The 27,886-nt window shown below is 37.3% G+C and overlaps 1 protein-coding gene across 1 annotated transcript; it reads left to right on the top strand.

Moving 5' to 3' along the window:
• LOC114642102 (cytochrome P450 3A40-like) lies at nt 1-27,676 on the top strand. Its single transcript, XM_028791082.2, is given in 19 exon segments — nt 1-23; nt 1,281-1,360; nt 1,363-1,373; nt 2,260-2,312; nt 2,959-3,055; nt 5,938-6,051; nt 6,899-6,987; nt 9,291-9,439; nt 10,034-10,161; nt 13,099-13,177; nt 13,469-13,629; nt 18,267-18,372; nt 18,375-18,406; nt 18,408-18,493; nt 18,751-18,781; nt 18,783-18,809; nt 18,811-18,870; nt 18,872-18,916; nt 26,645-27,676. Coding segments are annotated over 19 exon segments (1,509 nt in total). The 3' UTR covers nt 26,783-27,676.
• Nucleotides 27,677-27,886: the final 210 nt, after the last annotated feature.

Here is a 27,886-nt window from a genome sequence, read left to right as displayed (position 1 = left end):
ATGATAACATTAGATCAATCTAGGCAAGAACAGGCCATTCAAACCAACAAAACTCGCTCTTCTCCCCAGCCTCTAAAATTTATGAAGAGGAAACAACTCTGATGTTGGGGAAAAGGTACATTGGTTGCAAGTTTTAGTTTAAATACATTTCTTAATTTCAAATGAAGCAATTAATGGAACAACTCGGGTAATTAAGATGGCTGGAACCTTCTCTGTGTATGCTACATTATGTCTCAAACTGCCAATAGGCTTTTCTTCTTGAGTGTATTTTAGAAAGTTTTTTGCCTTTGTTACAGCTAATCGTACTGAACAATTGATTCAGCCATTCGTTTATTTTTGTCAGTACTCCTGTTAACACTCTTAATTTAATTTTTCATATTGTTTTGCCTGTTATCAATGAGGTGTAAATAACAACATAGCTAGGTTCTGGCCATTTCATTTTTGAACCACCTCAACCTTAGCACACTTCTAATATATAAAATTAAATATGAAAAAGAAAAGATTGATGACAGGTTAGTACTAACCCACTTCACTCCACACAACTTCCATTTGATTTCTAAGTCATATAATTGTAAACTAATTTGTCTTTACTCTTTGATCAGAGTAAGTCAAACAGTTCACAGTTCTATTTTAAAATCATGAAGGAATCCTCCAGTAATTTAGAATTGCTAACATTGTTGTACTGAAATGGAAGAGCTGAGTGCTTTCTTTGCTGTGCTGATGGTGTCTTCATATATTTAGCTGTTATGCACATGGAAATGAATCATTCAGTACACAGTGCAAATCATATCTTTTCTTGCGTTAAACCTTATCACTTTTTAATGGAAAACATTTACCTAATCTAACAACAGTTGCATGGCTTTTATAACATTATGTAACTCAAGTGTACTTCTTATGACATGGGTTATAAAACTGCCATACTAAGTTGTTTGGTGTAACAGAACATTTATTTCAGTATATATTGCAGTTGCATCAGAGCAATAAAAGTACATTAAACAGCTTTCACCTTACAGATTCCTTTATATAACTTAGTGCTGTTACTTTACAGATTTTTGGCATTATATTTAATGTATAGGATTCTAACTTTTGTTTAAGTGGGTAATCTGAGCTAATTTCTGAATTTCCCCATGGGATTAATAAAGTTTAGCTAATCTAATATAGTGAAGCATGTAAACTTACTATGTTGTATAATATGAAAGTATTTCCAATAATGTTTGTTAAAGATAAATACTGTTTTTGTGAATTTTATTTAAAATTAAACACTATTTTTTTTTTGATAGGTATAGCATATGGCCATATAGATTTTTCAAAAAACTGGGTATTCCTGGACCTACTCCACTACCATTCATTGGAACTTTCATCATTATAGAAAGGTGAGAATCATTTTGTATTTGTCAAGTTGTTGTATAGCTTAAATTAATTTGATTTTAATTTAATTTGTATATGAATACAGGACAGCAATCTGCGTTTCTTAGGAAATACATTATTCATGCACACTTGATGTCACTTTCAATAAAGTCGGTTTGCAAACTGATGTACCTTTATAGTAATAAAGTCAGTTCTCGCTATCCACCAGGGTTACATTCCTGAAAAGCCCAGCAGAAGCAGAAACAGCAAATACTAAGGCATTGATCCTATGCGAAAAATGGGGTTAGGTTCTGCTAGACCCCATTCACTATAAACTTTTGCAAACCATTAACAATAAACACATTATTTTTTGTACGAAAAATCAACTAAGCCCATCACATTCCATTTGCATTTAGAAAAAATGGCAGAACACTTTCATTAGCACTAAGCTACACTGCCATTGTTGAAATTTATTACATTTATCAGAAAAACAGAGAAAACGTGGAAGATTAACAGAATGTGGAGACTTGTTGACAGGGGCGTCATGGTGGCACAGTGGTAGCACTACTGCCTCGCAGTTAGGAGACCTGGGTTCGCTTCCCAGGTCCTCCCTGCGTGGAGTTTGCATGTTCTCCCCGTGTCTGTGTGGGTTTCCGGGCGCTCCGGTTTCCTCCCACAGTCCAAAGACATGCAGGTTAGGTGGATTGGCGATTCTAAATTGGCCCAAGTGTGTGCTTGGTGTTTGTGTGTATCCTGCGGTGGGTTGGCACCCTGCCCGGGATTGGTTCCTGCCTTGTGTTGGCTGGGATTGGCTCCAGCAGACCCCCATGACCCTGTGTTTGGATTCAGCGGGTTGGAAAATGGATGGATGGATGGACTTGTTGACAAATATCAAATATTTTTTTCTTCCAGGGCTTTTTTAAATATGACATAGAGTGTTTCAAAAAATATGGGAGAGTGTGGGGGTAAGTACATTTAATTAGTTTTTTTTAATGTCTTTGGATATTCAATACATAGAAATTGATTTATTAGTGAAAACAAATTTTGACAGACTCTGAGTTGTACAAATGTGTGAAAGAAAAATGAATCAACAGTTAGACAAGTTGTATAAGTAATGCAAAATAAGGTAAAAAAAATGTTATATTCTGAAAACATTTAGGGTTTTCTTAATTTGTAACACATTTTTAAGGACAGCATAAGCAGAAACAATTTTCTTACTTTTGATGTTGCTCTTCTGTTCAGTTTTCTTACATTAGTTATATGTAAATACTGTATGTGTGTATAAAGTCCTTCACTAATACATTCCATCCAGTTCATACTGGAAACAATACTTTTATATTGAATTGCATCACAGGAATGTTAAGTGATTTGTTCAAGTCTGCAATAGGAACACAGAAATGAGAACAGAAAGTGCATTTTTAGAACCACTACTTTTAACAGAATAGGTTATAAATTGTTAAATCAGGAAAAATATATCATATGATCATTGTAAAGTGAACTTCAAAATTTAAAAGAAGTGTGTGGTTTTAACAAGTTTACTTTTTGGAGGCAGAAATGCACTTCTTAAGAGTTCAAACCCGGGTGATTTCCTGAATTCTTTTTGTCTCACAGGATCTACGATGGCAGAGCGCCAGTGTTGGCTGTAACAGACACTGCAATAATCAAAACTGTTCTAGTAAAGAGTGCTTCTCTTTTTACAAATAGGCGGGTATGTAAATGTAGATTATTTTTATTGTTTTAGTATGTGCATGTTTCAGCAGATTTATTTGAAACACAGCTGTTGACTGTACTGTTTTTAAAATATGTATATATTTTTTAATATTTTAAATTACTTTTATTACTTTTGTTTTAACAAACAAATCTCAGTGCCTGTCAGTTTGTCCCAAAGGCGTCTGAAAATGATTTATTGCATTTATGTTTAGTTATAATTCTGCTACTTGTTCCAGTTATTGTTGAGCTGTAATCTTTTGTCATGGATGTCTCGTCACTCAGAAATCTGGAAGAGTAGATAGATAGATAGATACTTTATTAATCCCAATAGGAAATTCACATTCTTCAGCAGCAGCATACTGATACAATAAATAATATTAAATTAAAGAATGATAATAATGCAGGTGAAAAACAGATAACTATGTATAATGTTAAATGTTAACATTTACCCCCCCGGGTGGAATTAAAGAGTCGCATAGTTTGGGGGAGAAACGATCTCCTCAATCTGTCTGTGGAGCAGGACATTAACAGCAGTCTGTCGCTGAAGCTGCTCTTCTGTCTGGAGATGATACTATTAAGTGGATGCAGTGGATTCTCCATAATTGATAGGAGCCTGCTGAGCGCCCTTCGCTCTGCCACAGATGTTAAACTGTCCAGCTCCAAGTTTAGTAAGTTTGAACAATGCCAGTAACAGCGTTTTGTAGTTCCTAATAATTTGAAAAATGCTTTTAATTGTGCTTTAATACTTTAAAGAAAATGTAACAAAACAAAAATACTTCTAAACCCAATATAATCTAATTTTAAATGTACAGCTCAAAGTCAAGTGGGTGCTAAAAGGAAAAAAACCCTGATCTGTTCATCAGTGTGTAAGAACCTGGAAAGCAGGTCCTGTAGTTTTCATGTGGAAATCTAATACTGTATGTAGGTGTTTACTTAATGTATGACTTGAATATGAAGAGAGCTCATAGGTTACCAGAATGGAAATTGGTGAAAAATTCGGAAGTGTGCTACGTTGAAGTTAAACAATCGTTAAGTTAATTTCATCTTAGGAAATAAACAAATTACAGGGACTCAGTAGTTTTCCTATCTTAGCACATTAATGAAGGCTCACAAGCTGAAATATTTATTCTCTCTTTTGCCTAATTTTTCAGAGTGAAATTATCTTTCACTGGTTCTTACCTTTTGCACCTGCATATTGATACAACTCTTTTTTAACTCCAAGATAATCTAGTGATTAAAACTTAAGTATCATTACTTTGTTGCTAAACTGTTCTGATATTTCTCCCTGACATAACCCTGTTAGAACATCTGAATAACCCTGTTAAAACCTTTAAACAAAATGTATCTGCCCAGCATATAACTATTTCCTGGGACACTTTTCAGATGACAACAAATGATGGCAAAGTAAGATAGTCAAGATAAGGGAGTATTAGCAAGCTATACACACACGCACACACTGCATGTTGTCAGCTGTGACTTTTTATATGACAAATGATTGTATTTTCACATTTGATGGCATGTACTAGTTTGTTTAGAATAATAGGACCAACTTTCATCATTGTACATGATCACATTTATGTTCATTTCCCTGTCTGGTTTTATAAATAAGATTTACATTTTTAGAACTGATTTTTGACTGTGAATAGTTTTCCAAATAGGGAAATCCTGGTCCTATCTGAAAACGATTCAGTAAAAGAGAGATCAATTTATGCAACAGGAAATCTCATAAATTCTGACCTATTTTTGGTTATCTTTTCTTTAAATATATGTTTTTAAAGAAAAGATCACTTGCAGAAATTCTCAGATAACTCTGCACTCATCGAGTGAATTAATAAGAAGGAATTGTCTGCACCTTAACATCAGCAAAACCAAGAACTGGTTATTGACTTTCACCAAAGAGCCTCTGTGTCCGGTCACCATTCGAGGAGTGGATGTAGAGGTGGTGCACTACTACAAGTACTTGGGAGGGGAGCCACATAAATGAAAGGTTGGACTGGTGTCATAACACAGAAGAAGAATACCGTATAAGAAAGAGCAGAGCAGGCTCTTTTTTCTTAGGGGACTGCATTCCTGTAATGACATCCATCATATCTTCTACAACTCTCTGATGACCAGAATATTAGGTGTACTGAGCTTGTAACATCACTTCAAGTAGGCCCACTGAATAAACAAGGTAATTAAAGGGCAGGGTCAGTTATGGGACACACTCTGGATATTCCTGGAGGTTGTAACAAAGGAGAGAATTAAAACAAAACAGAGTGCCGTTATAGACAATGCTGTACATCCTCTTTCTGACACATTAACACTAAGGATTTTCAGCCAACACATAATTCAGAATTGTGTCAAGAAACGTTACCGTGGCTCCTTTACACCAACAGCAATATGTCTGCATAATGCCTCACTGGGACTATCTATGTATTTATTTGTTTAAAAGGCTTCTTTAAAAAGCCAGATTTACCCCGGGGACATAATAAAGTTTTATCTATCTATCATATGCACACATTTTTATATAGTTGCAATAACAAAATCATAGGAATAATACTATGAATAAAGGAATGATGCATTTTGTTATAAATAACTATAGCATTATAACTCTTTTTTTATTTTAGTCAGAATAACAATTACATTTTATCAACATGGTTTTGTGAAAGTAATTACCAGAAAAATCAAGCATATTTACAACTCACCAATGTGAGTTTACAAATGAGACAGTTCTAGCATAAAGGATTAGCAGTTTTATTCTCCAAATATCAAGACACAGTTCCATGGCTCAACAGATGGAGATTGCATTTTAGTCATATAATTAATGGTTTTAATGTAATGTAACAGGAAATGAATAACCTAGGATATTACAAATACTTTTTCTATTTATCTTTCTAGAATTTTCAGATTAACGGCCCTCTAAATGATGCAATCACAGTTGCAGAAGATGACCAATGGAGAAGAATTCGCGGTGTTCTTTCTCCAGCCTTCACCAGTGGACGACTGAAAGAGGTTAATTGTGTTTGTCTTTTGTTTGATACAGGAAGAACTCACCGTGTGTTTTTTGAACTGGTCATTTTTAATGTGCTAGATAATTTTAGATAAAGTAACTGCTACCTCAAATTCACTTAGTGTTATTCTTACAAAGTATACTTTTGCTTTAAAGACCAGTTTTTGTACACTGCTACAAATGCAGTATAGCTGAAACACAAAAGAGCATGGGAAGAGTCACTTAGGCTGAGAAGCTGTTTGCCATTGATATTTCTGACTAAACAAATCACAAAAAGGACAATAAATGTTGGGTTTACTGGAGAGGAAATGCTGAAGATGCAGTAGTAATAGTATATATAGAGAGACAGACATGGAGACCACGAATGAGATAGCAAAATTTGCATTGGGAATGTGTGATCAGATCATTTATAACAGGGGTACTGGTAAAAGTTGGTGATGTCAGAAAAATTTGCCTATGAATTCGTAAAAGAAAAATACCCAAGATATTTACAAGTTACAGCAAATTCAAAGAGAATAAGAAAGATCATATTTACATGCTTAGCTCAGCAGCTAACAAAAGACAAAATGCCTTGTGGAGAAAGTTTAATTGGCCATGAATCAAAAAAGTGGGATCAAATATTGGAATTATTTTTGAAAAGATGTTGAAATATCTAAAAAGTGTATCTTTGGCATACACAGTGAAATAAAAGTGATGTTGTTTAAGTTGTTATCTATAGTAAGTGGCTACATAATGCACTTAAATTACTGTGTAGTAAGAATTCTTTGCATGCATAAGTAACACGGAAATCAGTGGGTGCCTAATTAATCTTGACATACTGCTGAAGAAAAAATAAACCTTATTTTTCAGATTTTTCCAATTGTGAAACATTATGGTGAGAACTTGGTGAAGAATGCAGAGAAAGCATCAAAAGAGAGTAAACCTGTGTCAATGAAAGAGTAGGTATTATGAAGATGTTAGTCTTCTGAAGTCCTTATTTCTTTGTAACAAACTTGCTTATGGTTGTAATATTTCTTTCCTACAAAGCTGGTTCTGTTGACTGTTAATGCCTAAGCCTAGGTACCAGTTTCACAGAATAACTGACAAGAATGCATTTCCAGAATCAATAATTAGATGGATTTTTTTGTTGTGACTCAATCTGTTATTTATGTAGCCTCGTTAGTATTAAGTGTATCCCTGGAAAAACAAACCAAACTAACACTGACAATGAGAAGTTTTTTTGTATTCATTAAGGGATAACCAGAATGTGTGATCATCGCCATATTTATATGTAGCATTGCGTGACGTAACAAGCAGAGCAATGCATTCACTTGACTTGTACCAAGATGTCATGTAAACAACAAACAGCAGACAGTAAAAATGACTATTAATTTCAGTATATATATATACTGTATATATATATATATATATATATATAAATAATATATCAGTGCCATTTGAGATGGTGTTGCTTCAAAGTCCTTGTGACTGTTTACATAATTACAAATACATAAGCTCACTGCTCCAAAGTGCAAATGCATGGAGACATTACCTTTTTAATTCATGAAGGCATTGAATTTGTATTAAAACATTAATTGATACTGTTGGTTTTATTAATAGATAGATAGATAGATAGATAGATAGATACTTTATTAATCCCAAGGGGAAATTCACATACTCCAGCAGCAGCATACTGATACAAAAAACAATATTAAATTAAAGAGTAATAAAAATGCAAGTAAAAACAGACAATAACCTTGAATAATGTTAACGTTTACCCCCCGGGTGGAATTGAAGAGTCACATAGTGTGGGGGAGGAACTATTATAACTTATTTATTATAACTTTAATCTCTTTTGTGAATTTCCCCTTGGGATTAATAAAGTATCTATCTATCTATCTATCTATCTATCTATCTATCTATCTATCTATCTATCTATCTATCTATCTATCTAATCTATCTATCTATCAACTTTAATCTCATTGCAATGAAAGTTCTTCTTCTTGCCTGAAAGTGTTGAACATGCCATACTTCACTGTAATCATCTGGTAGCAATCTGTAATAATTTAGTAGACCTCATGACCCAATACATTAATAATATTTATAAGTACAGAGGCTGTATTGCACAAGGTTGTTTTTTATCCTTAAAAGTAAGGTATACTGTGTGGACACCAGGGTGCACTCCAGCTCCCCAAACACCCAACACAGCCAGGCTCAGACTCAAGTGTAAAAGACTGAAGAGTCTTTATTCGTGAGAAACTGTTCTTTATAAAGTGTTTCCCACCACAGCCACAAGTATACGCAATTAGCATAATTATCAGCAAAATAAAGCAACTGTTTTCTTCTTTCTTTCTCTCACTGCTTCCTCCACTCCTTCTCTCAAGCTTCATCCACCTGACTCTGGTTCCTCAATGTGAGGCAGGCAGCTCCTTTTATGTACCACCCAGGAGTACTTCTGGATTTTGTATACATGGTCCGAAAACATTTCCGGGAAATGTTGGAGCCCCATGAAGTAGGGTTCCTCATTTCCTGCAGCACCCCCTTACTGCACCCACGGAACCCTACAGGGCTGAGCTGAAGAACTCAATGTACCATGGTGCTGTGTAGGAATCTGAGGCACCGTTGCAGCCTAGGAGGGCTACCATCAAGCGATCCAGGGGAGATAATTCTCTGTGCATGCTTTGTCCCTGGTCCTCCCATCCTGAGGGCATCCCTGCCGAGTAAGGACACCAGCCGTCCCACACAACTGTTACAGATGACAATAAGGAACAATAAGTAAAGATTAATTTTGCACTGAAAAAATAAAAAGGTGGTCACTGTGCATCAGTAATTAACAGTACTGTCATCTAGCAAATCTGACCTTACTTTTATTCTATGTTAATTAGTGTTCCCTAATTTTAAATATTTATTTTCTTTTTTTTCTCTTTCTTCGTCATGTAAAGCACTTTGAGCTACATTGTTTGTATGAAAATGTGCTATAGAAATAAATGCTGTTGTTGTTGTTGTTGTTGAGATCAAATGCCAGTGATGCTTTATGTACACCCTCCATGATTAAAATAGTAAACACAATTCATAAGCTTATAGACAAAAACAGCAGAGTGGGGGAAACTGGGATATTTCCATTGTGTTTTTAAATTGGTGACATTTCACTTGTAACTGATAAACAGAATTTTAGGCTTGTTGTGAAATGAAAAAAAAAAAACTTGAGCTCTTTTTTTATTATTCTTAAATGACTAACTACATTTCATTTGTTTATTGTTAGCTTCTTTGGTGCGTATAGTTTGGACGTTATGGCCAGCTGCTCCTTTAGTGTGGACGTTGATTCTGTCAACAACCCTGATGATCCATTTGTGACCAATATAAAAAAGATGCTTAAATTCAGTTTCTTTAACCCATTTCTTCTGCTTATAAGTAAGTGAAGAGTAATCTTTTTCAGTCTACAATGGTAGCTTATCTGCATAGTTTCTTCCATTAATTCAATGGCCCAAGTTTTAAGGTTTTGTTTTCCTCTTGAATCCCATCTTTACAAAAGGTTAAAAAGAAAATAAAAAATGGTGGTCATTTTGGTGTCAGAATGGTGCTTTAGTTAGCTGTGCTGTTTCATAACTCCAGCAAACTTGGGTTAGAGTCCCAAACCATTCACAGCCTGTGTAGAATTTTCTCACCCACGTGGGTTTTTCTGTGGATACCCTGGTTTATTCCCACATCCCACACACATTGGGCTTGGTGCTGTGTAAGCGTCAGTGGACCATACCATAGGCTGGCACTCCATCCAGGGTTGATTCCTGACTTGCACACCATGATGCTGGGACAGGCTTTGGCTCTCAGTGCATTAAATGGATGAATGAAGGTCACTTATTGTTTACTTCTTAGTTTTCACAGTCTTAAGCTTGGTTTATTGTATTATTGTTTTCAGTTTAGCTTTCATTATTCATATTCTCACACATATTACAAGGAATAATCTGACAATCCAGAATAACCAAATTGCCTGTCTATTTTTTACAGTCTTATTTCCTGTTGTGATTCCATTACTGGCAAAACTGAACTTCACCTTCTTTCCCAAATCAACCATGGAATTTTTCTATGAATCTCTTAAAAGAATTAAAGCAGACAGAAAAAAAGGTGTCCATAATGTAAGTCTTATAAATGTTAATCTTTTAACTTATTTTTTGTAGGGAATTTCAATTTACAGGCCCAAAGCATTATGCACATTTAATAGAAGACATCACAGTTAAAGTATAAATGAACATCCTATAAATCACACAAACATCTTGCAATATGTACATTGAAATACAAAATATATGTGGAGACTTTTTCTGTAAATTAGGTTGCTATAGTACCTAGATATTAAAATGTATGAATTTGTTATCCATCTATCATCCAACCCGCTGAATCCGAACACAGGGTCACAGGGGTCTGCTGGAGCCAATCCCAGCCAACACAGGGCACAAGGCAGGAACCAATCCCGGACAGGGTGCCAACCCACCGCAGGACACGCACAAACACACACTAGGGCCAATTTAGAATCGCCAATCCACCTAACCTGCATGTCTTTGGAAAGTGGGAGGAAACCGGAGTGCCCGGAGGAAACCCATGCAGACACGGGGAGAACATGCAAACTCCATGCAGGGAGGACCCGGGAAGCAAACCCAGGTCTCCCAACTGCGAGGCGGCAGCACTACCCACTGCGCCACCATGCCGCCTGAATTTGTTATGTTTAGGTGAAATCAGGGCAAGAAAGAGCAAAGCGAAATTAAGATCAGTAAAAGATTACATCAGTCATTGGTGGTCCCTAAGTTTTCTAATATTGCACTGCAGCACAATCAAACATGAATGATTCTGGCAGAATGCAACAAAAGCCTGGTATTTGTACCATCCATCCTAAAGTTCAGTTCTGATCAACTCAGAATTCCACAAGCCACTGTAAAATATCAAGAAGAGAAAAAAAATAAGAAGATGTTGAAGTAGATGTAATAATAATTGCCGCAATTATGAATATAAAGAAAGAGCAATATGAAAAGCCTCCTTGGTGATATGATTTGGGTTGTTGTTAAGAATACAAAAGGGTGATAATATGGTCCATTAGCACTTAATCGGAAATGAATGGTTCAGTGTGCAATCTTACAGTATGTGATTTATAATTGATGAAATTCGTAAACTTGCTCTCATTAATATTAGGTGGGCTTGCGATAAGCATTTCTTGTTTGTCAAATTATCTACTGATGTACAAAAGGTCAAGGCTTAACATTTTTAACTAGGAGTAGTAATAAAAGTAGACACTGTACAAAGTGTTTTGGTGTGTTTATTATTTTTAGGCCCCTCTCACCCAAACAGACACACACATACAGTACTTCTGTTTGCTGTTTAGCTTTAGTACTCCAAGAATCATTAAGTAATAACAACACTGCTTCCACATTGTTTTCTGGGGAGTTGTTTTGTCTATAGCCTGTTTCACATTTCAGTTGTTGCTGTTAAAAACTTAATATATAGATACAATCTCAGACGATCAATAAATGTTAAAAAAAAACTCTTATTTGGATGCTTTATAGTCCAGCAATCTTAAATGAGCAGTTATCAGAGAAAGTGGAAGCAGATCAAAAATGATCAAATAATATGAATTAACTTCATTACCAGAAGAAATTAGAACATTTTGAATTGCTGTACCATAACTGTAACTATAGCTTCTAGCACATTATATCCTTTTCAGATTTTTAATAATAATTAATAATTCTTTACATTTATATAGCACTTTTCTCACTACTCAAAGCGCTCTCGACACAGGGAGGACCCGGGAAGCAAACGTCTGATTGGCCATATATACATTTTAACCAGGGAATCAATACTCCGCTTACTGGTCATGGGCAGTGTCAATAAATTAATTTCTTAAAACATGTAGAACTTGTTGTTAGTTTGAGAGTAGAAGAATGTTGGTACAAGACCTGAAGGTGCTGAACACAGTTGGGACAAAGCCAAGACCCTTTACCTAAGACCAAAAATACTGGAGAACATCCATCCATTTTCCAACCCGCTGAATCCGAACACAGGGTCACGGGGGTCTGCTGGAGCCAATCCCGGCCAACACAGGGCACAAGGCAGGAACCAATCCCAGGTAGGGTGCCAACCCACCACAGGACACACACAAACACCCAAGCACACACTAGGGACAATTTAGAATTGCCAATCCACCTAACCTGCATGTCTTTGGAATGTGGGAGGAAACCCACGCAGACACGGGGAGAACATGCAAACTCCACACAGGGAGGACCCGGGAATCGAACCCAGGTCCACAGGTCTCCCAACCGCGAGGCAGCAGCGCTACCCACTGCGCCACCCCACTGGAGAACATTTGTTGCCCATTATGCTGTGTCATGGGAGGATCTAAGGCTAAGAAAAGACCCAAGTCTGAAGATATATATCCACATTTAAAATCAGCCCATCTCAAGTAGAAATATTCCCCCTAGTATAACACTGGGATGTGATTTTATTTTAGGTGTACTTTTATACTGATATATTGTTGGATTGTTTAAAAGACACTTTATTACATAGAGCTCCACGGTGCATTCAAACAGTTTTTTGTTTCAGCTCACTATCCACAAACCACAGTCCCTGCTGTCAAACAGGATGAAAGTGAATCATGCATGCATTTAACAATATTCAAAAGTGCATTGAATGAAAGAATTCAGTTAAAATTTGGGTTGGTGTGATGGCATGAAATCTCATTTAGTTGCATTGCTGTAGGTGCATACCATCTGCTTTATGAATGGATCGATTCATGTTATCTCATTCAGGAAAAATATTTTAAAAAAATGACATCCACTAAAGTTAAGCTGTACATATATACAATGTAACAAAGACTCAAAGTTTCATGAAGAACGGTTTTAAATTGATCAGTTACATTTAAAATCAGGCTTTAAAATGTTACGCATACTTCAAACAACCGCTAATGCAGTTTTAGAAATAAAATTATTTTTTATAAATGACTTATCTTTCATTACTCCTAGAAATACTAACAATTTTTCTCAAAAATATTCTTAAAAAAATAAGGTGCAAAATTTCCCTTCCTTTTACAGAATCGTGTGGACTTTCTTCAACTTATGGTTGATTCTCAAATGACAGAGACCAAGTCGACCGAACAGGAAGTACAAAAAGGTTGAGTCCACTTTTAGTGCTATAATTTACAATGTTCTTGACACAAAAGTTTAAAAAAACAATGTTACACTTTAAAGTAAGATATGATGAACAATGCATATCTGTTTTTATAACCATGTGAACAATAAAATTGAGCAAAACACATCTGCAAAGCTTATGCAGATACAAAATAGTAAGAAAGTATGTAAGTTTTCAGTAAAACTAGCTTGTAGCCCAAAGACGTTGTAGTAGTTAAAGTTAACATAATATCCCAAATTCTTTAGTGCCGTTTTCTCATTTTCCTTCTAACAGGTTTGACAGACCACGAGATTTTGACACAGGCCTTTATCTTCATTGCTGGTGGATATGACACTACGGGCTCAGGCATCGCTTTCTTGGCGTTGAACCTGGCTGCCCATCCAGAGGTAATGCGGAAGGTTCAGGAAGAAATTGACCTGGTGCTTCCAAATAAGGTAAGGTTTTATAGTATTACATCAGTCCATTCAAGACTGGAGTACATTTATATTTATTTGCTTAGCAAATGCTTTAATCCAAAGAGATTTACAAAAGATATCAAAATAATCGAAGAAAGCATCAGTCGAAGGGATTGTCAACTCGGGTTAATTCAAGGCAAATTTTTTTGGTCACATGCAAAGTATAAATTCAGTACACACTGTAGTGAAATGCTCAGTTGCTAAACTCCTAGACTGTGCATTTAAGAGGAACGTAAAAGGACAATGACATATACAGTATACATGACTTTATAAATATCAACAAAAATAATTATGCAATAGTATACATTATAATAGAATTATAAAATGTGTGATAAATAATAGATTATAACTAAATAAATAACCTAATGTAAGGGAGTTAACAATATGTTATATCATATAGCTCTAGACATTTTCCTTATTCAAGATGTGGATGGTCTGTCGAACAAAGGTCCTCCAAAGTCTCTCTGAACTGGTCTTCAGGCAGCAGTAATGTTTACCTGACCACAGTACAGAAGAGAGACCATTGTTGTGATGGCTGGTATCGCTGATCATTTTCTTTGTTCTGGTTCGACATTGCTTGGTGCGGATGTCCCGGAAATTAAGAGAGTGCACACCCAGTAATGCGTTCAACTGAGTGCACCTCTTGCTTGCTGAGCATTATGGTCCTTCTGTGTGCTGTTCAAAAACCAGAAAGTAGTACTTCCTGTCCGAATACTTTCAATGGTGGATGTGTAGAGGTTCTGAGGTAATTGGGAGGGCAGCCTGGAGTCTCTGAGGCATCTAAAGTGGAAAAGACATTGTTATACCTTACTTACCAAGGTGTTGGTGTGAATTGGACCAGGTTAGGTCCTCTGTGATGTGGACCCTGAGGTATATCCACCTGGGTGCTGTTAATACTGGGGCTGGTAGTGCCTCTGCTGTTTTCTCCCAAAGTCCACAATCAACTCCTTTGTCTTGCTGACATTCAAGAGTAGACTGTTGTCCCAACACCAATGTGACAGACTGTCCAATTCTTCCTGGTAAGCCTGCTCATTGTTGTTTGTTACCAGGCCTACCACAGTTGTGTCATTAGCAAACTTGTTAGAGTCATGTGCAGCTGTGCAGTCATTTGTGTAGTGGGAGTGCAGCAGAGGACTCAGTACACTGCTCTGTGGAGTGCCTGTGGTGAGAGTGAGGGATGATGAAGTGTGGCCACTCACTCAAATCACCTGGGTTCTTCTTCTCAGGAAGTTATAAATGTACAGTGATGTGTTCAGATGCAGGTCCCAGAGCTTGGTGATGAGGTTCAAGATGTTTACTATGTTAAATGCAGAACTGTAATCCAGCAGAAATAGCATTTGCACATAATTCACTCTCTTGTTGTCCAAATGGGCCAGTACTGTATGAAGGATCAGGTGATGGCATTCTCTGTGGATCTACTGGAGTGGTTTGTGAATTTTAATGGATTTAGCTCTTTTGGCAAAGAAGTGCATATAAGTATTTTTGATTAGTATCATAAAAACACTTCAATTGTTATAGGCGTTAATGTGATGGGGACTATAGTCATTAGATAGGCATGACTTGCCTTTGTAGATAGTGGATGATTAAAGCATGTTGGTTGCAACACCACTGGAATAAGAAAGGTTCAATATTACTATGAACTATTTAGTTTCTGTTTGTAATATTGATGGGCCATTATGATTCATTTTACTAATTTGATTCTTTTGAACTACCCATTTAATGTGAACTCAGTTCTTTTGATTCATTTGATTTGTTTGATTAATTTAGAGTCTATGTATATGGAAGGGCTGGCACAGGTGGCGCAGTGGGTAGCGCTGCTGCCACGCAGTTAGGAGACCGGGTTCGCTTCCCGGGTTCCTCCCTGCATGGAGTTTGCTTGTTCTCCCCGTGTCTGCGTGGGTTTCCTCCGGGTACTCCGGTTTTCCTCCCACAGTCCAAAGACATGCAGGTTAGGTGCATTGGTGATCCTAAATTGTCCCTAGTGTGTGGTGGGTGTGTGCCCTGCAGTGGGCCTGGGATTGGCTACAGCAGACCCCCGTGACTATGTAGTTAGGAGTAGTAGCAGCTTGGATAATGGGATGGATGTATATGGGGAAGTCTGGGATTGGTGTTTGGTCCCCTCTGATTGCATCACAGATATATAATTTAATTTTGCATACATTATTTGATGTATACAGTATGTATGTGTCTGTATAAATAATATCTTTTATTAATTTATGTTTAACACAATTCATATGCCATTGTCCTTTTTCCATACACAAAAGGCATGATAACACATTTGAGGTACATAATTAAAATACAACATTTTTGGTACAGAATCACCAAGTGAATGAGAAATTGTGCAACATATACTTAATAATTTGCGAATTCAAATGAATGAGAACACTAGACTGCTTCTCAGATTGCGGACTCATTCATGAATCAAATGAATCCAGACTCACTTATTCAAGTTGCTCTTGCACATGTGCTTTAAACATCTATCAGCGAAATTAAAAAAACTACAACATCACACGAGACCGCGCATACGCTTCAGCACTCTCGATGACCTTCACTAAACTGATTTGTTTGTACTCCAGAATCAGTTTAAGTGATTCACTGAAAAGAGTCGTTCAAAAAGATCTAATCTTTTGCAAATCGCCAATCTCTAGTTTGTACTTGGGTATAGAAAGATGGTGGCATGAGAGGGAGGGAGGGAGGGACTATGCTTATAAATAGATAGATAGAACTTTATTTGTCTCCAGGGGGGAAATTTGGCTTTTTTACAGAAACTCAATAAAAGTAAATAAGTATACCACACACTGTTTGGTCTGAACACACTGTGGAATTACTATAAAGCAAGAAAAATTCAAAAGAAAGAAAAGATAAGTTCTGACCTTAGCCATCAACAGTCAGTGAGGCATTATATAGACATATTGCTGTTGGTATAAAGGAGACACTGTAACGTTTCTTGACCAACTTCTGCTGAATAATTTGCTGCCTCTATACAGAGACATACAGAGTATAGCAGCTCATCGGTTGTTTTCTCCCCTTTGGTGGTACACGTAAAGCGTTGCTACAAGTTTGTCATTACCCTTTTGAGGACTAGCATTGTTTAGATCACCAACCATGATGAGGGCAAAATCCAGGTTATCACTCTGGTGGCAACAGAGTATCTCATACAATTCTGTCCTGACAGTGTCGGTGTCCACTTGAGGTGGAGTATAAATGGCTGTGACAATGACCAAAGTAAACTCCCATGGAAGATAAAATGATCTGCATTTAATCTTCAGGAGCATCAGATAAGGCAAGCATTAGTGTGTTACAGCCGTTACGTTCCAGCTGTCACACCAGTAGTTCTTGATCATGAGACGTACACCTTCACCTTTCAATTTGCAGATCTGCTCTGTTCTGTCCATGTGGTAAACAGAGAGAAAGACTCAGTAGGCCAAATCACAAGATCCAGATTTGAACTTAATAAGTTCTGCTACAGAATGTAGCAACCTGAAAAGAGGAGCAGCAGTTAGAGGATGATATCAGAGGTGGAAAGAATCTGAAATGTTTCCAGAGTTTGTATACTTTTCACAATATATCTGGAATAACTTAATTACCATGAGAAAGATTTAGACCTGCCTGTCCTATTCATAGGAGTGACATAACAAAGGAGTGAAACCGCCGATATAAATTTCAAAGGAGTGACAACCCAGAAAGAACAAATCCAGAGGGAAGAGAGGCTTGCAGCTGTTGTCAGAAGACATGTAAACGACGATGAGGTGGAAGATAATTTCAGTGATGGAGAACAAGAATTGCAAACAAGTTTTTAAAATATATTAACAATTCAGTGGTTCTAGTTTTTTTTAATAAATCTTAATTATAATTTTTGTTTTTTTTTTTTAAATAAAATTTTAATCATAATTTGTCACTCCATTGTTAAATGTCACTCCTTTAATACGGTTTTTATGTCACTCCTTTGTTATGTCACTCCTATGACGTGTCACTCCTTTGATGCAGACCCAGACCTGCACATGTCCTAGCTGATATCTGGGAAGAAAGATGGGAGAAAACTGTACAGAGAATGCTGCCTTCACATACAATGCAAATTTTCAGAGTTACCATTTATGACATCATACCTTCCTGATTTTACTGTATTTATTTTACTTTCCAATCAGAAATGTGAGGTTCCTGTTGAATTCTTGCTTGATTTAAATAAAAGCAAAAAAGCCTTTAATTATTTTCATGAAAATGGAAAAGTAAATTAATCACATTAAGCTAATACTACATCTGTCCACATGCTGTTTTCGGTGGTTGTATGTGGGTTTTTGTGTGTGTATACTGAAATGAAGTGATTAACCAGGGTAATTTCATACCTAAAAAATTAGATAACAAATTATTCTGAATTCCCCATCTTGTAGCTGAAATTTGGGATTGTGCCCATATAAACTTTCCCATTGGGTTGTCTGAGAGCAAAATTGTTCTTGCCACAAAATCATATTCATCTTGTAGCTCCCAGAAAAAGCATATGGGAAATAAACTTCACAAAGGTGCCTTATAAAGAAAAAATATTCAGAACTGACTGTATTTATGTATTAACTGTTAAAGCCTCACTTACATGAAATTCATCACTACCCTTTGGCTTCTAGGCTCCTGTGACATATGATGCTCTGATGGAAATGGAGTACTTAGAAATGGCTATCAATGAGTCCTTGAGACTGTACCCTCCAGGTGGACGATTAGAGAGAGTCTGTAAGAGACCGTAGAGATAAATGGAGTGACCATTCCTAAAAGGAACAGTGGTTATGATACCAGCCTTTGCTCTACACAGTGATCCAGAATATTGGCCTGAGCCAGACAAGTATAAACCTGAAAGGTAGCTTTATGGGTCTTTTATGTATTTTACTTGGTCCATTGCATGTCTGAAAGAGCCATAATTAATAGATGTAAAGTAAAACAAAATACATTTATTGCATTATTGTGCCATTTTGGTGTCTGTATTGAGATACAGAAGCAATTTATGGGTAAGTTGAAACATTTTTTATTGTAACTATTTTACTGAATACTCTGTTAGCACGTTGATGTTTGATCCTGTTTTAACGTTTCTTATTTGGTGAATCAATGTATTTACAGATTTAGCAAAGAAATGAAAGAAACAATGGACCCCCTATGCATTCCTGCCATTTGGAGCAGGGTCCTAGAAACTGCGATGGAATGAGATTCGCTGTTCTTCTTGTGAAAATGGCTGTGGTTTCAACTGCTTCAAAAATTTGACTTTGTTCTTCCAAAAGAGACACAGGTAAGAGCAGGTGTACATTTTTATATTACAGAAGGATGTGTACAGAATATACATTAGAGTACATGTATGTAATTCCTGCATTGGAGACTGTTCTGTTACCATATATTGTAGTTATGACATGTTGATGGCAAACAATTATTGTGAGGAAAACATCCAGGAGATGGTTATGTGTCGCAAGAAATGTAGGCAAATGCAAACAGGTCACAGCCTGGAAAAAAAAAAAGGCAAACAAGAAGGCAACCAAAACATGAAGACAACATGAGAAGTCAAAGTCAGAAAGGGAATCAAAAACTAAACCAATACCTGACACTGCCACCTACTTGGATTTGAAACTAAGCATGCTGGAATTCACAGATAAGGAGTTATACCCACGAAGAGATAAAGTATTATGTGACCACTGGCATATTTATATTGTCTAATCCCGTGATGAAATTGCCTCAACATACATGGTCACATGACACCTTAAACTGTGTCATGTTAAAAAAAAAAAAAAGGAGCAAAATAAAACTTTTCTAATTCACGACAATCTAATCATAAACTTAATTCAGCAGGGTAAAAAAACAAAGAAAACACAAAATAAATGTATGAAACATGTTAACCTCCTACCGTTGTGTTTACCCCTGGAAAAAATTAGTCAAAACGTTGAAGTATTTTTTTCAACAACACAAAATATTATTTTGTAAATACCAAAACATCAATATAAATACAGGTAGTTGTTGACTTACAGTCCCGTTCAGTTCCGACATTACAGTAGATCTGGACTTAAGACAGACCATAATATGTATTCAAACCTGACCATATGTACAGTATAGTAAGTCCATTAAGTCATGCTGTTTGTTTTATATCATTGTAAGAGCAATTTCCTAGATTCATGAATGTTTTACTAGATGACAATGTATAATCAATGGGAGGTTCCTAAAACCTCCATAGGTTGAGTAAAATTGGTATATTGTAGCCATGTCTGTCTGCTTTGACTTAACATTATTCTTCAGTTAGTGACCAGCCTTGCCATGTGTAAGGCGTATTGGGCACAAGGTTTTAAACCGTGCCCGGGCCTATGGACCTTTTTAAGTGTATGAAGTAACTCGTGCTTATTTAAGTGCAGAACCATACGCTTATAGTGTACAGAAGAAGCTAAGAATCTTTAAGTATAGAAGAAGAAGTAAAGAACTTTTAAGTATAGAAATAACTAAAGTTTCTCAAGAAAAGCTAAGTTTAGAGAAGATACATTTTTCCTTTTTTTTTTTTTTGCCTTTTATTCTACGTGTGTAACTACTTTTTTTTCTTTATTCTTGTGTGGATTATTTGCTTTTAACTTTCACTAAATATTTTTTAAAACAAACTTTTGGACTGAGAGATTTCTTTCGGCACGCTTTTACCCGTACTTGATCACACCTTATACTTCGGCGGCTACAATAATTTTTTATCATTCTTAGCACATTGTGTAGATTTTCTCTTTCTTTTTGTGTACACTATTTTTTTTGTTGTTTTGTTTTGTTATTACTGTTGTTTTGCATGGGTGCCAAACATTTAAAAAGCTTCCCAAATCCTTTCTTTGTCTGTGTTATGTTACATCATCCGTGTGAGCTTCTCCCACTGTTTTATTGTGTTAACTGTGAGAGGAGGAATTGTGCCTACAGAGCTTGAGCCCCCACGTTTTCTGGTTTAACAAGTTAGCCTGTTAATAATAAACATTAACAGATAAAGGAGGTCAATGTGGTTTCATTAGCCCTTCATGGCAGTTTGCACTATGTTGGCACATCATGAATCACAGCTCAGAAGCTTGAGAGGTTAACTGGATTCAAAGCCACAGTGCATGCGGTGCAGTGAACTCCAATTACAATGGGATAACTTAAAGTCACATGCAATTGTATTCGCTTTCTTTCCTCCCTCATACTACTTGATCGCCTTCATTTTTGTGTCAAGATCAATAATGTAACTGAACATAGTCGAAACTGCTGCAGGTCATAAACAGAGATCCAGATGAGTAAGTCACAGCATTTGGAGCTGGTGTGGCTTGAACTCTTGTTTTCCCGTGACACGTGGTAGCGGTCATAAGTCGAATGGTCGTAAGATGCATAGGTTGTAAGTCGACAACTAACTGTACAGTGGGAAAGATCTGTCTAGTGTCCCCTGCTGTACTTATGCAGGTTTAATACACGTAACTTCTTGTGATACATTTCGAAACTGTTACCAATGCACTGCTCAGTGTTGCAATAAGCACAGTAAAAGCGTGTTTCTTTGCGCACTTTTCTTATCACTTTCTGCTACGGTAGTTCAGTTGTATAATGCGTGTGCATCTGTTTTACTATCCATGTCCACGTCTGATGACCAGTTCACATTGTCATCATTATTACATGATTCAACTAATGTTTCAGTTGCTCTAAAACTGGATTTGCAGCTTTTCTTTTAAACACTATTGTGCTTTTTCGTTGAAGGTTCCACATTACACATGAATACTGATTAATTACCATAGAGGGTCAGAATACATTGAAATATTTTTTACAGCCTGATGTTATTTTGCCCACTAGATGGCAGTAGAATATTGTCCTGAACATTATTCAGGCTTAACATAATACATGCGAACAGAACAGTTTAACCCAAGTCAACCCACTTGGTGTTAACTGTTTTTACATAGAATTCCGAGCCAAGGAGACACTCAGGGTAAACGTTAAGGTTAAATGCTACAATTACAAAATGGATACACAGTTGTAAATCTGTGTGTGTGTATAGAGGACCTTCTCTATGTAATAGGACAGTGAAGTTTACAGTTTTTACTATATACTGGCAGTTTGGATTTAAAAATAAAATGGAGCAGATATTGATTTATACAGTCCTTATTGTATTGGGTACAGTGAAATTCTTCCTTGCGCGTGTTTAAATAAAATGCAACAAATTTCCTCTCTTCAGTTCTATGATTAGTGAGTAGAGTAAGTTTAATAAATGTAATATATTCAGATCAGTTGATTGTAGACTTTGGCAATGACAGGTCTACCTTCAGGAGAGTGTCCTTGGTTTGGGTAAATGTTGTGAAGGGGTTCTTCTTCACCAAACACAGAATTCTGCAGACATGCAACACAGTTGTCTATTGTGGTTTTCCAGACCTTCTGGTGTTGCTGAGCTCACCAGTGGGTTCTGTCTTTTTCAAAAACTACCATATGGTTGATTTGACCACTCCTGGGGCCTCATGCATAACGCCGTGCGTAGAATTTGCACTATAACATGACGTAGGCACAAAAGCCGAAATGTGCTTACGCACAGAAAAATCCAGATGCATAAATCTGTGCATTCGCCAACCTCCACGTTCTTCCGCTACATAAATTCCGGTCAGCATGAAAAGTAACACTCGTGCACGCGCCTGCTGTCCCGCCCCAACTCCTCTTTGAATATGCAAATCAATATAAATAGCCCTTAAGCTCAGCGTTCTGTGAAAAGGCAATGGCAACAGTATGAGGAAAAATAGAAGAATTTCAGCGAATACCAAATGGAGGCAAAGAAAAACGTAGTATTTGTTGGTTTAAACAGTTATATAAGCAACAAAAGGAAGTTGATCGAGTGACATAGAGTGTCGGAGAAACTCGAAAGCTCAAGTTTACAAAGTCGCACAGTACCTGAAATAAAAAAGAAGTCACATATCAAAGTAGGCGTGAAATGGCAACTCGTAGCCCACCGTCTGAGTGCCATATGAAAACTTATTAGGGTACAGTGGAAAAAAAAAAGGCACGGTGTCAAAAAAGCACGAAATGTCAACTTTAATCTCGAAATTTCCACTTTAATCACGTAGTTTATTTTGTCATTAAAGTAGAACATCATAAACTTCATCTTAAAATCGTTTAATTTACTAGTTTCTCAAATCCCATCGTAACTAAAGTAGCACGTTAAATGCTTTGTTTTGTATTTGATCTTCAATGTGCTCTATGTGCCCGAATCACTACGTGCTCTTCCTCCAACAGGACACAGAATCCATTACATTCGTAATATTACAGCTCTCTGAATAATTAAAATACTGAGAAGTATACATGATATCATTTTCATGATGATATGAGTTAAAGCATGTTATTAAACATGGGAACACGGTGGCGCAGTGATTGTTCATGTCTTACACAAGATGCTTGCTGCGCCATGCGCGACCTTCGATGAAGATCTTTTTCAAACGTACTAACCCCCAATTCCTGTCCTTATTTCTTTCTCCAAATACCCAATCACCACACAATCAGCTCTGTAATAGACGTTAAGCCATCTGTAAGCTAAGAACGCCGATTCAGCGCGAGACAGGAATAAACCGTGAACAAAGCTCAAGTTTCTCACTAGCACTGCGGCACCGTGTACTTAAAGTTAAAGTTTTAACTGTATAATAAATATATTTTGCTGCATTTCATCTTAAAAATGATATTGCCATCATATGTAAATACAGTGATCCCTCGCTATATCGCGCTTCGCCTTTCGCGGCTTCACTCTATCGCGGATTTTATATGTAAGCATATTTAAATATATATCGCGGATTTTTTGCTGGTTTGCGGATTTCTGCGGACAATGGGTCTTTTAATTTCTGGTACATGCTTCCTCAGTTGGTTTGCCCAGTTGATTTCATACAAGGGACGCTATTGGCAGATGGCTGAGAAGCTACCCAACTTACTTTTTTCTCTCTCTCTCTTGCACTGACTTTCTCTGATCCTGACGTAGGGGGTGTGAGCAGGGGGGCTGTTCGCACACCTAGACGATACGGACGCTTGTCTAAAAATGCTGAAAGATTATCTTCACGTTGCTCCCTTCTGTGCAGCTGCTTCGTGAAGCGACATGCTGCACGGTGCTTCGCATACTTAAAAGCTCGAAGGGCACGTATTGATTGTTGACTGTTCGTTTTTCTCTCTCTCTCTCTCTCTCCCTGCTCCTGACGGAGGGGGTGTGAGCTGCCACCTTCAACAGCTTTGTACCGGTGGTGCTTCGCATACTTAAAAGCCAAACAGCCCTATTGATTTGTTTGCTTTCCTCTCTCTTTCTGACAGTCTGTGCTCCTGACGCGCACTCCTTTGAAGAGGAAGATATGTTTGCATTCTTTTAATTGTGAGACAGAACTGTCATCTCTGTCTTGTCATGGAGCACAGTTTAAACTTTTGAAAAAGAGACAAATGTTTGTGTGCAGTGTTTGAATAACATTCCTGTCTCTCTACAACCTCCTGTGTTTCTGCGCAAATCTGTGACCCAAGCATGACAATATAAAAATAACCATATAAACATATGGTTTCTACTTCGCGGATTTTCTTATTTCGCGGGTGGCTCTGGAACGCAACCCCCCACAATGGAGGAGGGATTACTGTACGCGCTTTATAAAGTGGCTCAGGTTGTGCAATATTATAACTGTATCACAAGTACAATTACCTCACGGTAACTTGCAAGTACAAACAGTTCTACAAGGAGCACTTGATGGACTGATTGAGTGCGTGTCTAGTTCTTGGGATGAAACTGTTTGTGAACCGCGAGGTCTGAACAGGAAAGGCTCTGAAGCGTTGGTTGGATGAGAGCGAATGGCTGAGGCAGCGTGTGCTTGATGCTGTATACCGATAATTCTCTTTCCGATCGCTGTAGATCTGTGATTCACACTCCGAGTTTAAATACTCCGAGTGGTGCAGTGCGAGTAATATGGAAAAAGATGATCCGCTGTGGCAACCCCTAATGGGAGCAGCTGACAGAAGAAGAAGGTGCAGTGAGATAGCAACACTAAAGCAGTTATGGTATGTGGAATACTATGGCTATTCCCTGGACCATTATATTGTTACAGGTTAATTACAATCAGATGCCTTAAACTAATAAACAATATGCGGTTAATTTCAGTGTATTTATAAAGCCGCGTCAGGGATGTGGATCTGAAAAAGAAAGGGAAACCATACAGGAACAGTATCACTGGTTGGACGCTGGGTGCCGCCAGTCTGCAAAACCAAGCAGAGAACTTGTGTACGACAGGGTATGAGCTACTGTGGAAATGTGCGTGTCTTTACGGCAAGTTTAGGTTTTATACATCGCGATTTGAACGTGGAAATGTTCTTACGCAACATTTCTGTGCATACGCACCGTTTATACATGAGGCCCCTGGTGTTTCTGCTTTCCTTCTAAGGGATTTGTTTTCTTTTCTCAGCCGAATGATGGCCTGTTTTTATTTGGACCTCATATTGAGAGTTGACAGCGACAGCTTCCAAATGCAAATCCACAGTTGGAATCAATTCCAGCCCTTCTGCCTGCTTAATAGTTAGGGAAATGAGGGGCCTGCTCACGCCTAGCGATGGGACAGCTTGTCAGTCAAACGTCCAAATACTTTTGAACCCCTGGAAATGGGGGAGCTATATAGAAAAATGGCTGCCATGAAAGTAATTCCAGAGGGTTGACCATAAGGTGCAAACCAACGGTAATCCTCAAGCATAGGGAAGGACAGGTTAGATTTTGCCAGAAAACATTTTTTAATGTTTGGAACAATTTTCTTTGCACAGAGGAAACTAGCATCAATAAATACCAGAATTTTGGAAAGAGAAGAGTATGGAGAAGAGAAGGAATGGCTCATACCACATCATCTATGAAACATGGTTTAGGCATGGGCATTTGTGACTGCCAATGGAAGTGGGTCACTGGTGTTTACTGATGATACAACTGCTGACAGAAGTCAGATAGTTTCTGAAGTGTACAGGGCTATCCTGTCTGCTCAGATTCAAACAAATGCTGCAAAACTGATAGGACGACGCTACACAGTACAGATAGACAATGAAACAAAACATACTGCGACAGCAAACCAAGTAATCTTCAGACAAAAGAAGTGGAATATTCTTCAATGACCAAGTCAATCAACTGACCTCAACGCAATTGGACACGCATTTCACTTGCTGAAGACAAAACTGATGGCAGAAAGTCCAACAAACAAGAAGCACCAGAAGACAGCAGCAGTAAAGTCCTGGCAAAGCACCAGTAGGGTGGAAACCCAGCACTTGGAAATGGCCATGGGTTCAAACTTCAGGCACTCATTGACTGTATAGGATTTTCAACCAAATATTGAAAATGATCATTATATTCATGATTGTGTTAGTTTGTCCAAATACTTTTGAACCCCTGAAAATGGGGAACCATGTATAAAAATGGAGTCAAGTTTTCTAAACAGCTTGTACAATGTTTTTGTTTTACCCCCTGAATTAAAGCTGCAATTGTTTTGCTTGATTGCTTTGTTTCAAATCCATTGTGGTGGTGTACAGAGCCAAAATTATGAAAATGCAGTCCTGACTTGCCCCCCAACTGAGAATGTGTGGCACATTTTGAAACACAACATGTGACAATAAAGACATGTTGTACACCTTAAGATTTGTTCACAAGAAGAATGGGACAAAATTACACCAGAAACACTCAAAAAATTGGTGTCTTCATTACCTAAACATTTATTAAGTGTTGTGAGAAGGAAAGCCAACATTACAAAATAGTAAATTCTTTACTGTCCACAAACTTTTTTTTGGAACAAGTCACAAGTATCAAAATCAAAAAGTGTCTATTTTTGGGAAAAAAATAATAAAATGCATTAGTTGTAACATCAAATAATGGACTATTATTTTGTTTTCAGGTCAAAGATCATTTATCATCATTCACTTATGGAAGATGCTGCATGCAAAGGACAGGCATGCACACGTACAGTACGTGAATGCAAATGAAAAGTTTTAATACAAACTGCTTACCTTGTTGTTGTTGTTGTTTTTACAGTACCCACCCGAGCTTAGTATCCAAGGATTACTGCAGCCAAAGACTCCACTTTTGCTCAAATTTGAACCACGAGTTTCTAAGACAAATGAAGAAGAAGAATGCATGAAGAGTCCTGGTGACGCCGAAGTTACAAAGTGAATGGACGCTGTCAACCCCAGGGGCCAGCTTGGCCTATCCGGGTATTCCCCACATTAGTGGAAATTCCACAGACTAGTTTGACTAGAAGGACCAGCTTCTTAAATCCATACAAATCACATTCAATGGCTCCCGCTTAAATCATAACGCTCACTGCTGCTGCTTTAACGTTGGGATTTCTACACAGCTCTCTTAATACTTCGCCCTCATTAACAAACCTCATAGCCTAAATTGGCCCCTTTCTGTCATCAGTCTTCATTCACCTCCCTTTTGACTAAACATTTCTCTTTCAAATTGCTTCTTAAATGTCCTCCATTGCTGGCGATGTCACAGACATTCTGACCTTTAACAGTCTGCATCAACTGTTGTGCCATTACCTAAAACCCCTGATCTGGGCCACAGCAGAACATCCACCTACACTGTTTATGCACCAAAGATCCAGGCAGCAGGGCTCGTCTTCTAAAAGTGGTTGGGCCACCTGTACTGTCTGATCGGCGCCTTTTAAACTGTACAGAGCATACTGCCCTAGTGCTGTCTTTGTTTGCTTTTTAGTTGTAAAAATGAACCCAGTCACGTAGCATCAAGCAAGGGTACAATATTTCAGCCATTTTGTTTTTTATCATTCTTTAGGCCACACTTAAAAATGAACTGTTTTTAGATTTAACAGACTTGCCTTTTCAGACGTCTGATGCCCTTTTTTTAGAATTCTGTCCTAAACAATGTAACCAGCCTTATAAAAGAAGACACAGTAGTCTAATACACTCGAGTATTTTATTCAGCATTTGACACATTACATTTAACCAAATAACCACAGCACCTAGAAGTTTTACCCAACTTAGATTTCTTATATTTCTGTTATGTTGATACTGCAGACTCAAATAAACACTTTATAATGGACTTGCATATATTTTGTGACTCACTTACAGAACTTTGTCTTGCTCAGCCCAAGGTAGTCCCGACACAAGACAGTTTCTGAACGCTAACATTTTTTTAGTCTAATGGTATTTTTTTCTTGTTTAGCCATGAGAATTTGTAGGAGTAGCAGTTGCAGGATTTGAAAAAGGAATTGCCCACCCTGGGATGCCATAAAATGTAGAATTTCAAAAA

The sequence above is a fragment of the Erpetoichthys calabaricus genome, chromosome 11 (assembly GCF_900747795.2).
Source record: "Erpetoichthys calabaricus chromosome 11, fErpCal1.3, whole genome shotgun sequence".
In the NCBI taxonomy this organism is placed as follows: Eukaryota; Metazoa; Chordata; class Cladistia; order Polypteriformes; family Polypteridae; genus Erpetoichthys; species Erpetoichthys calabaricus.
Note: the sequence above shows the minus strand (reverse complement) of the source record. Positions and strands in the feature narration are given on the sequence as shown.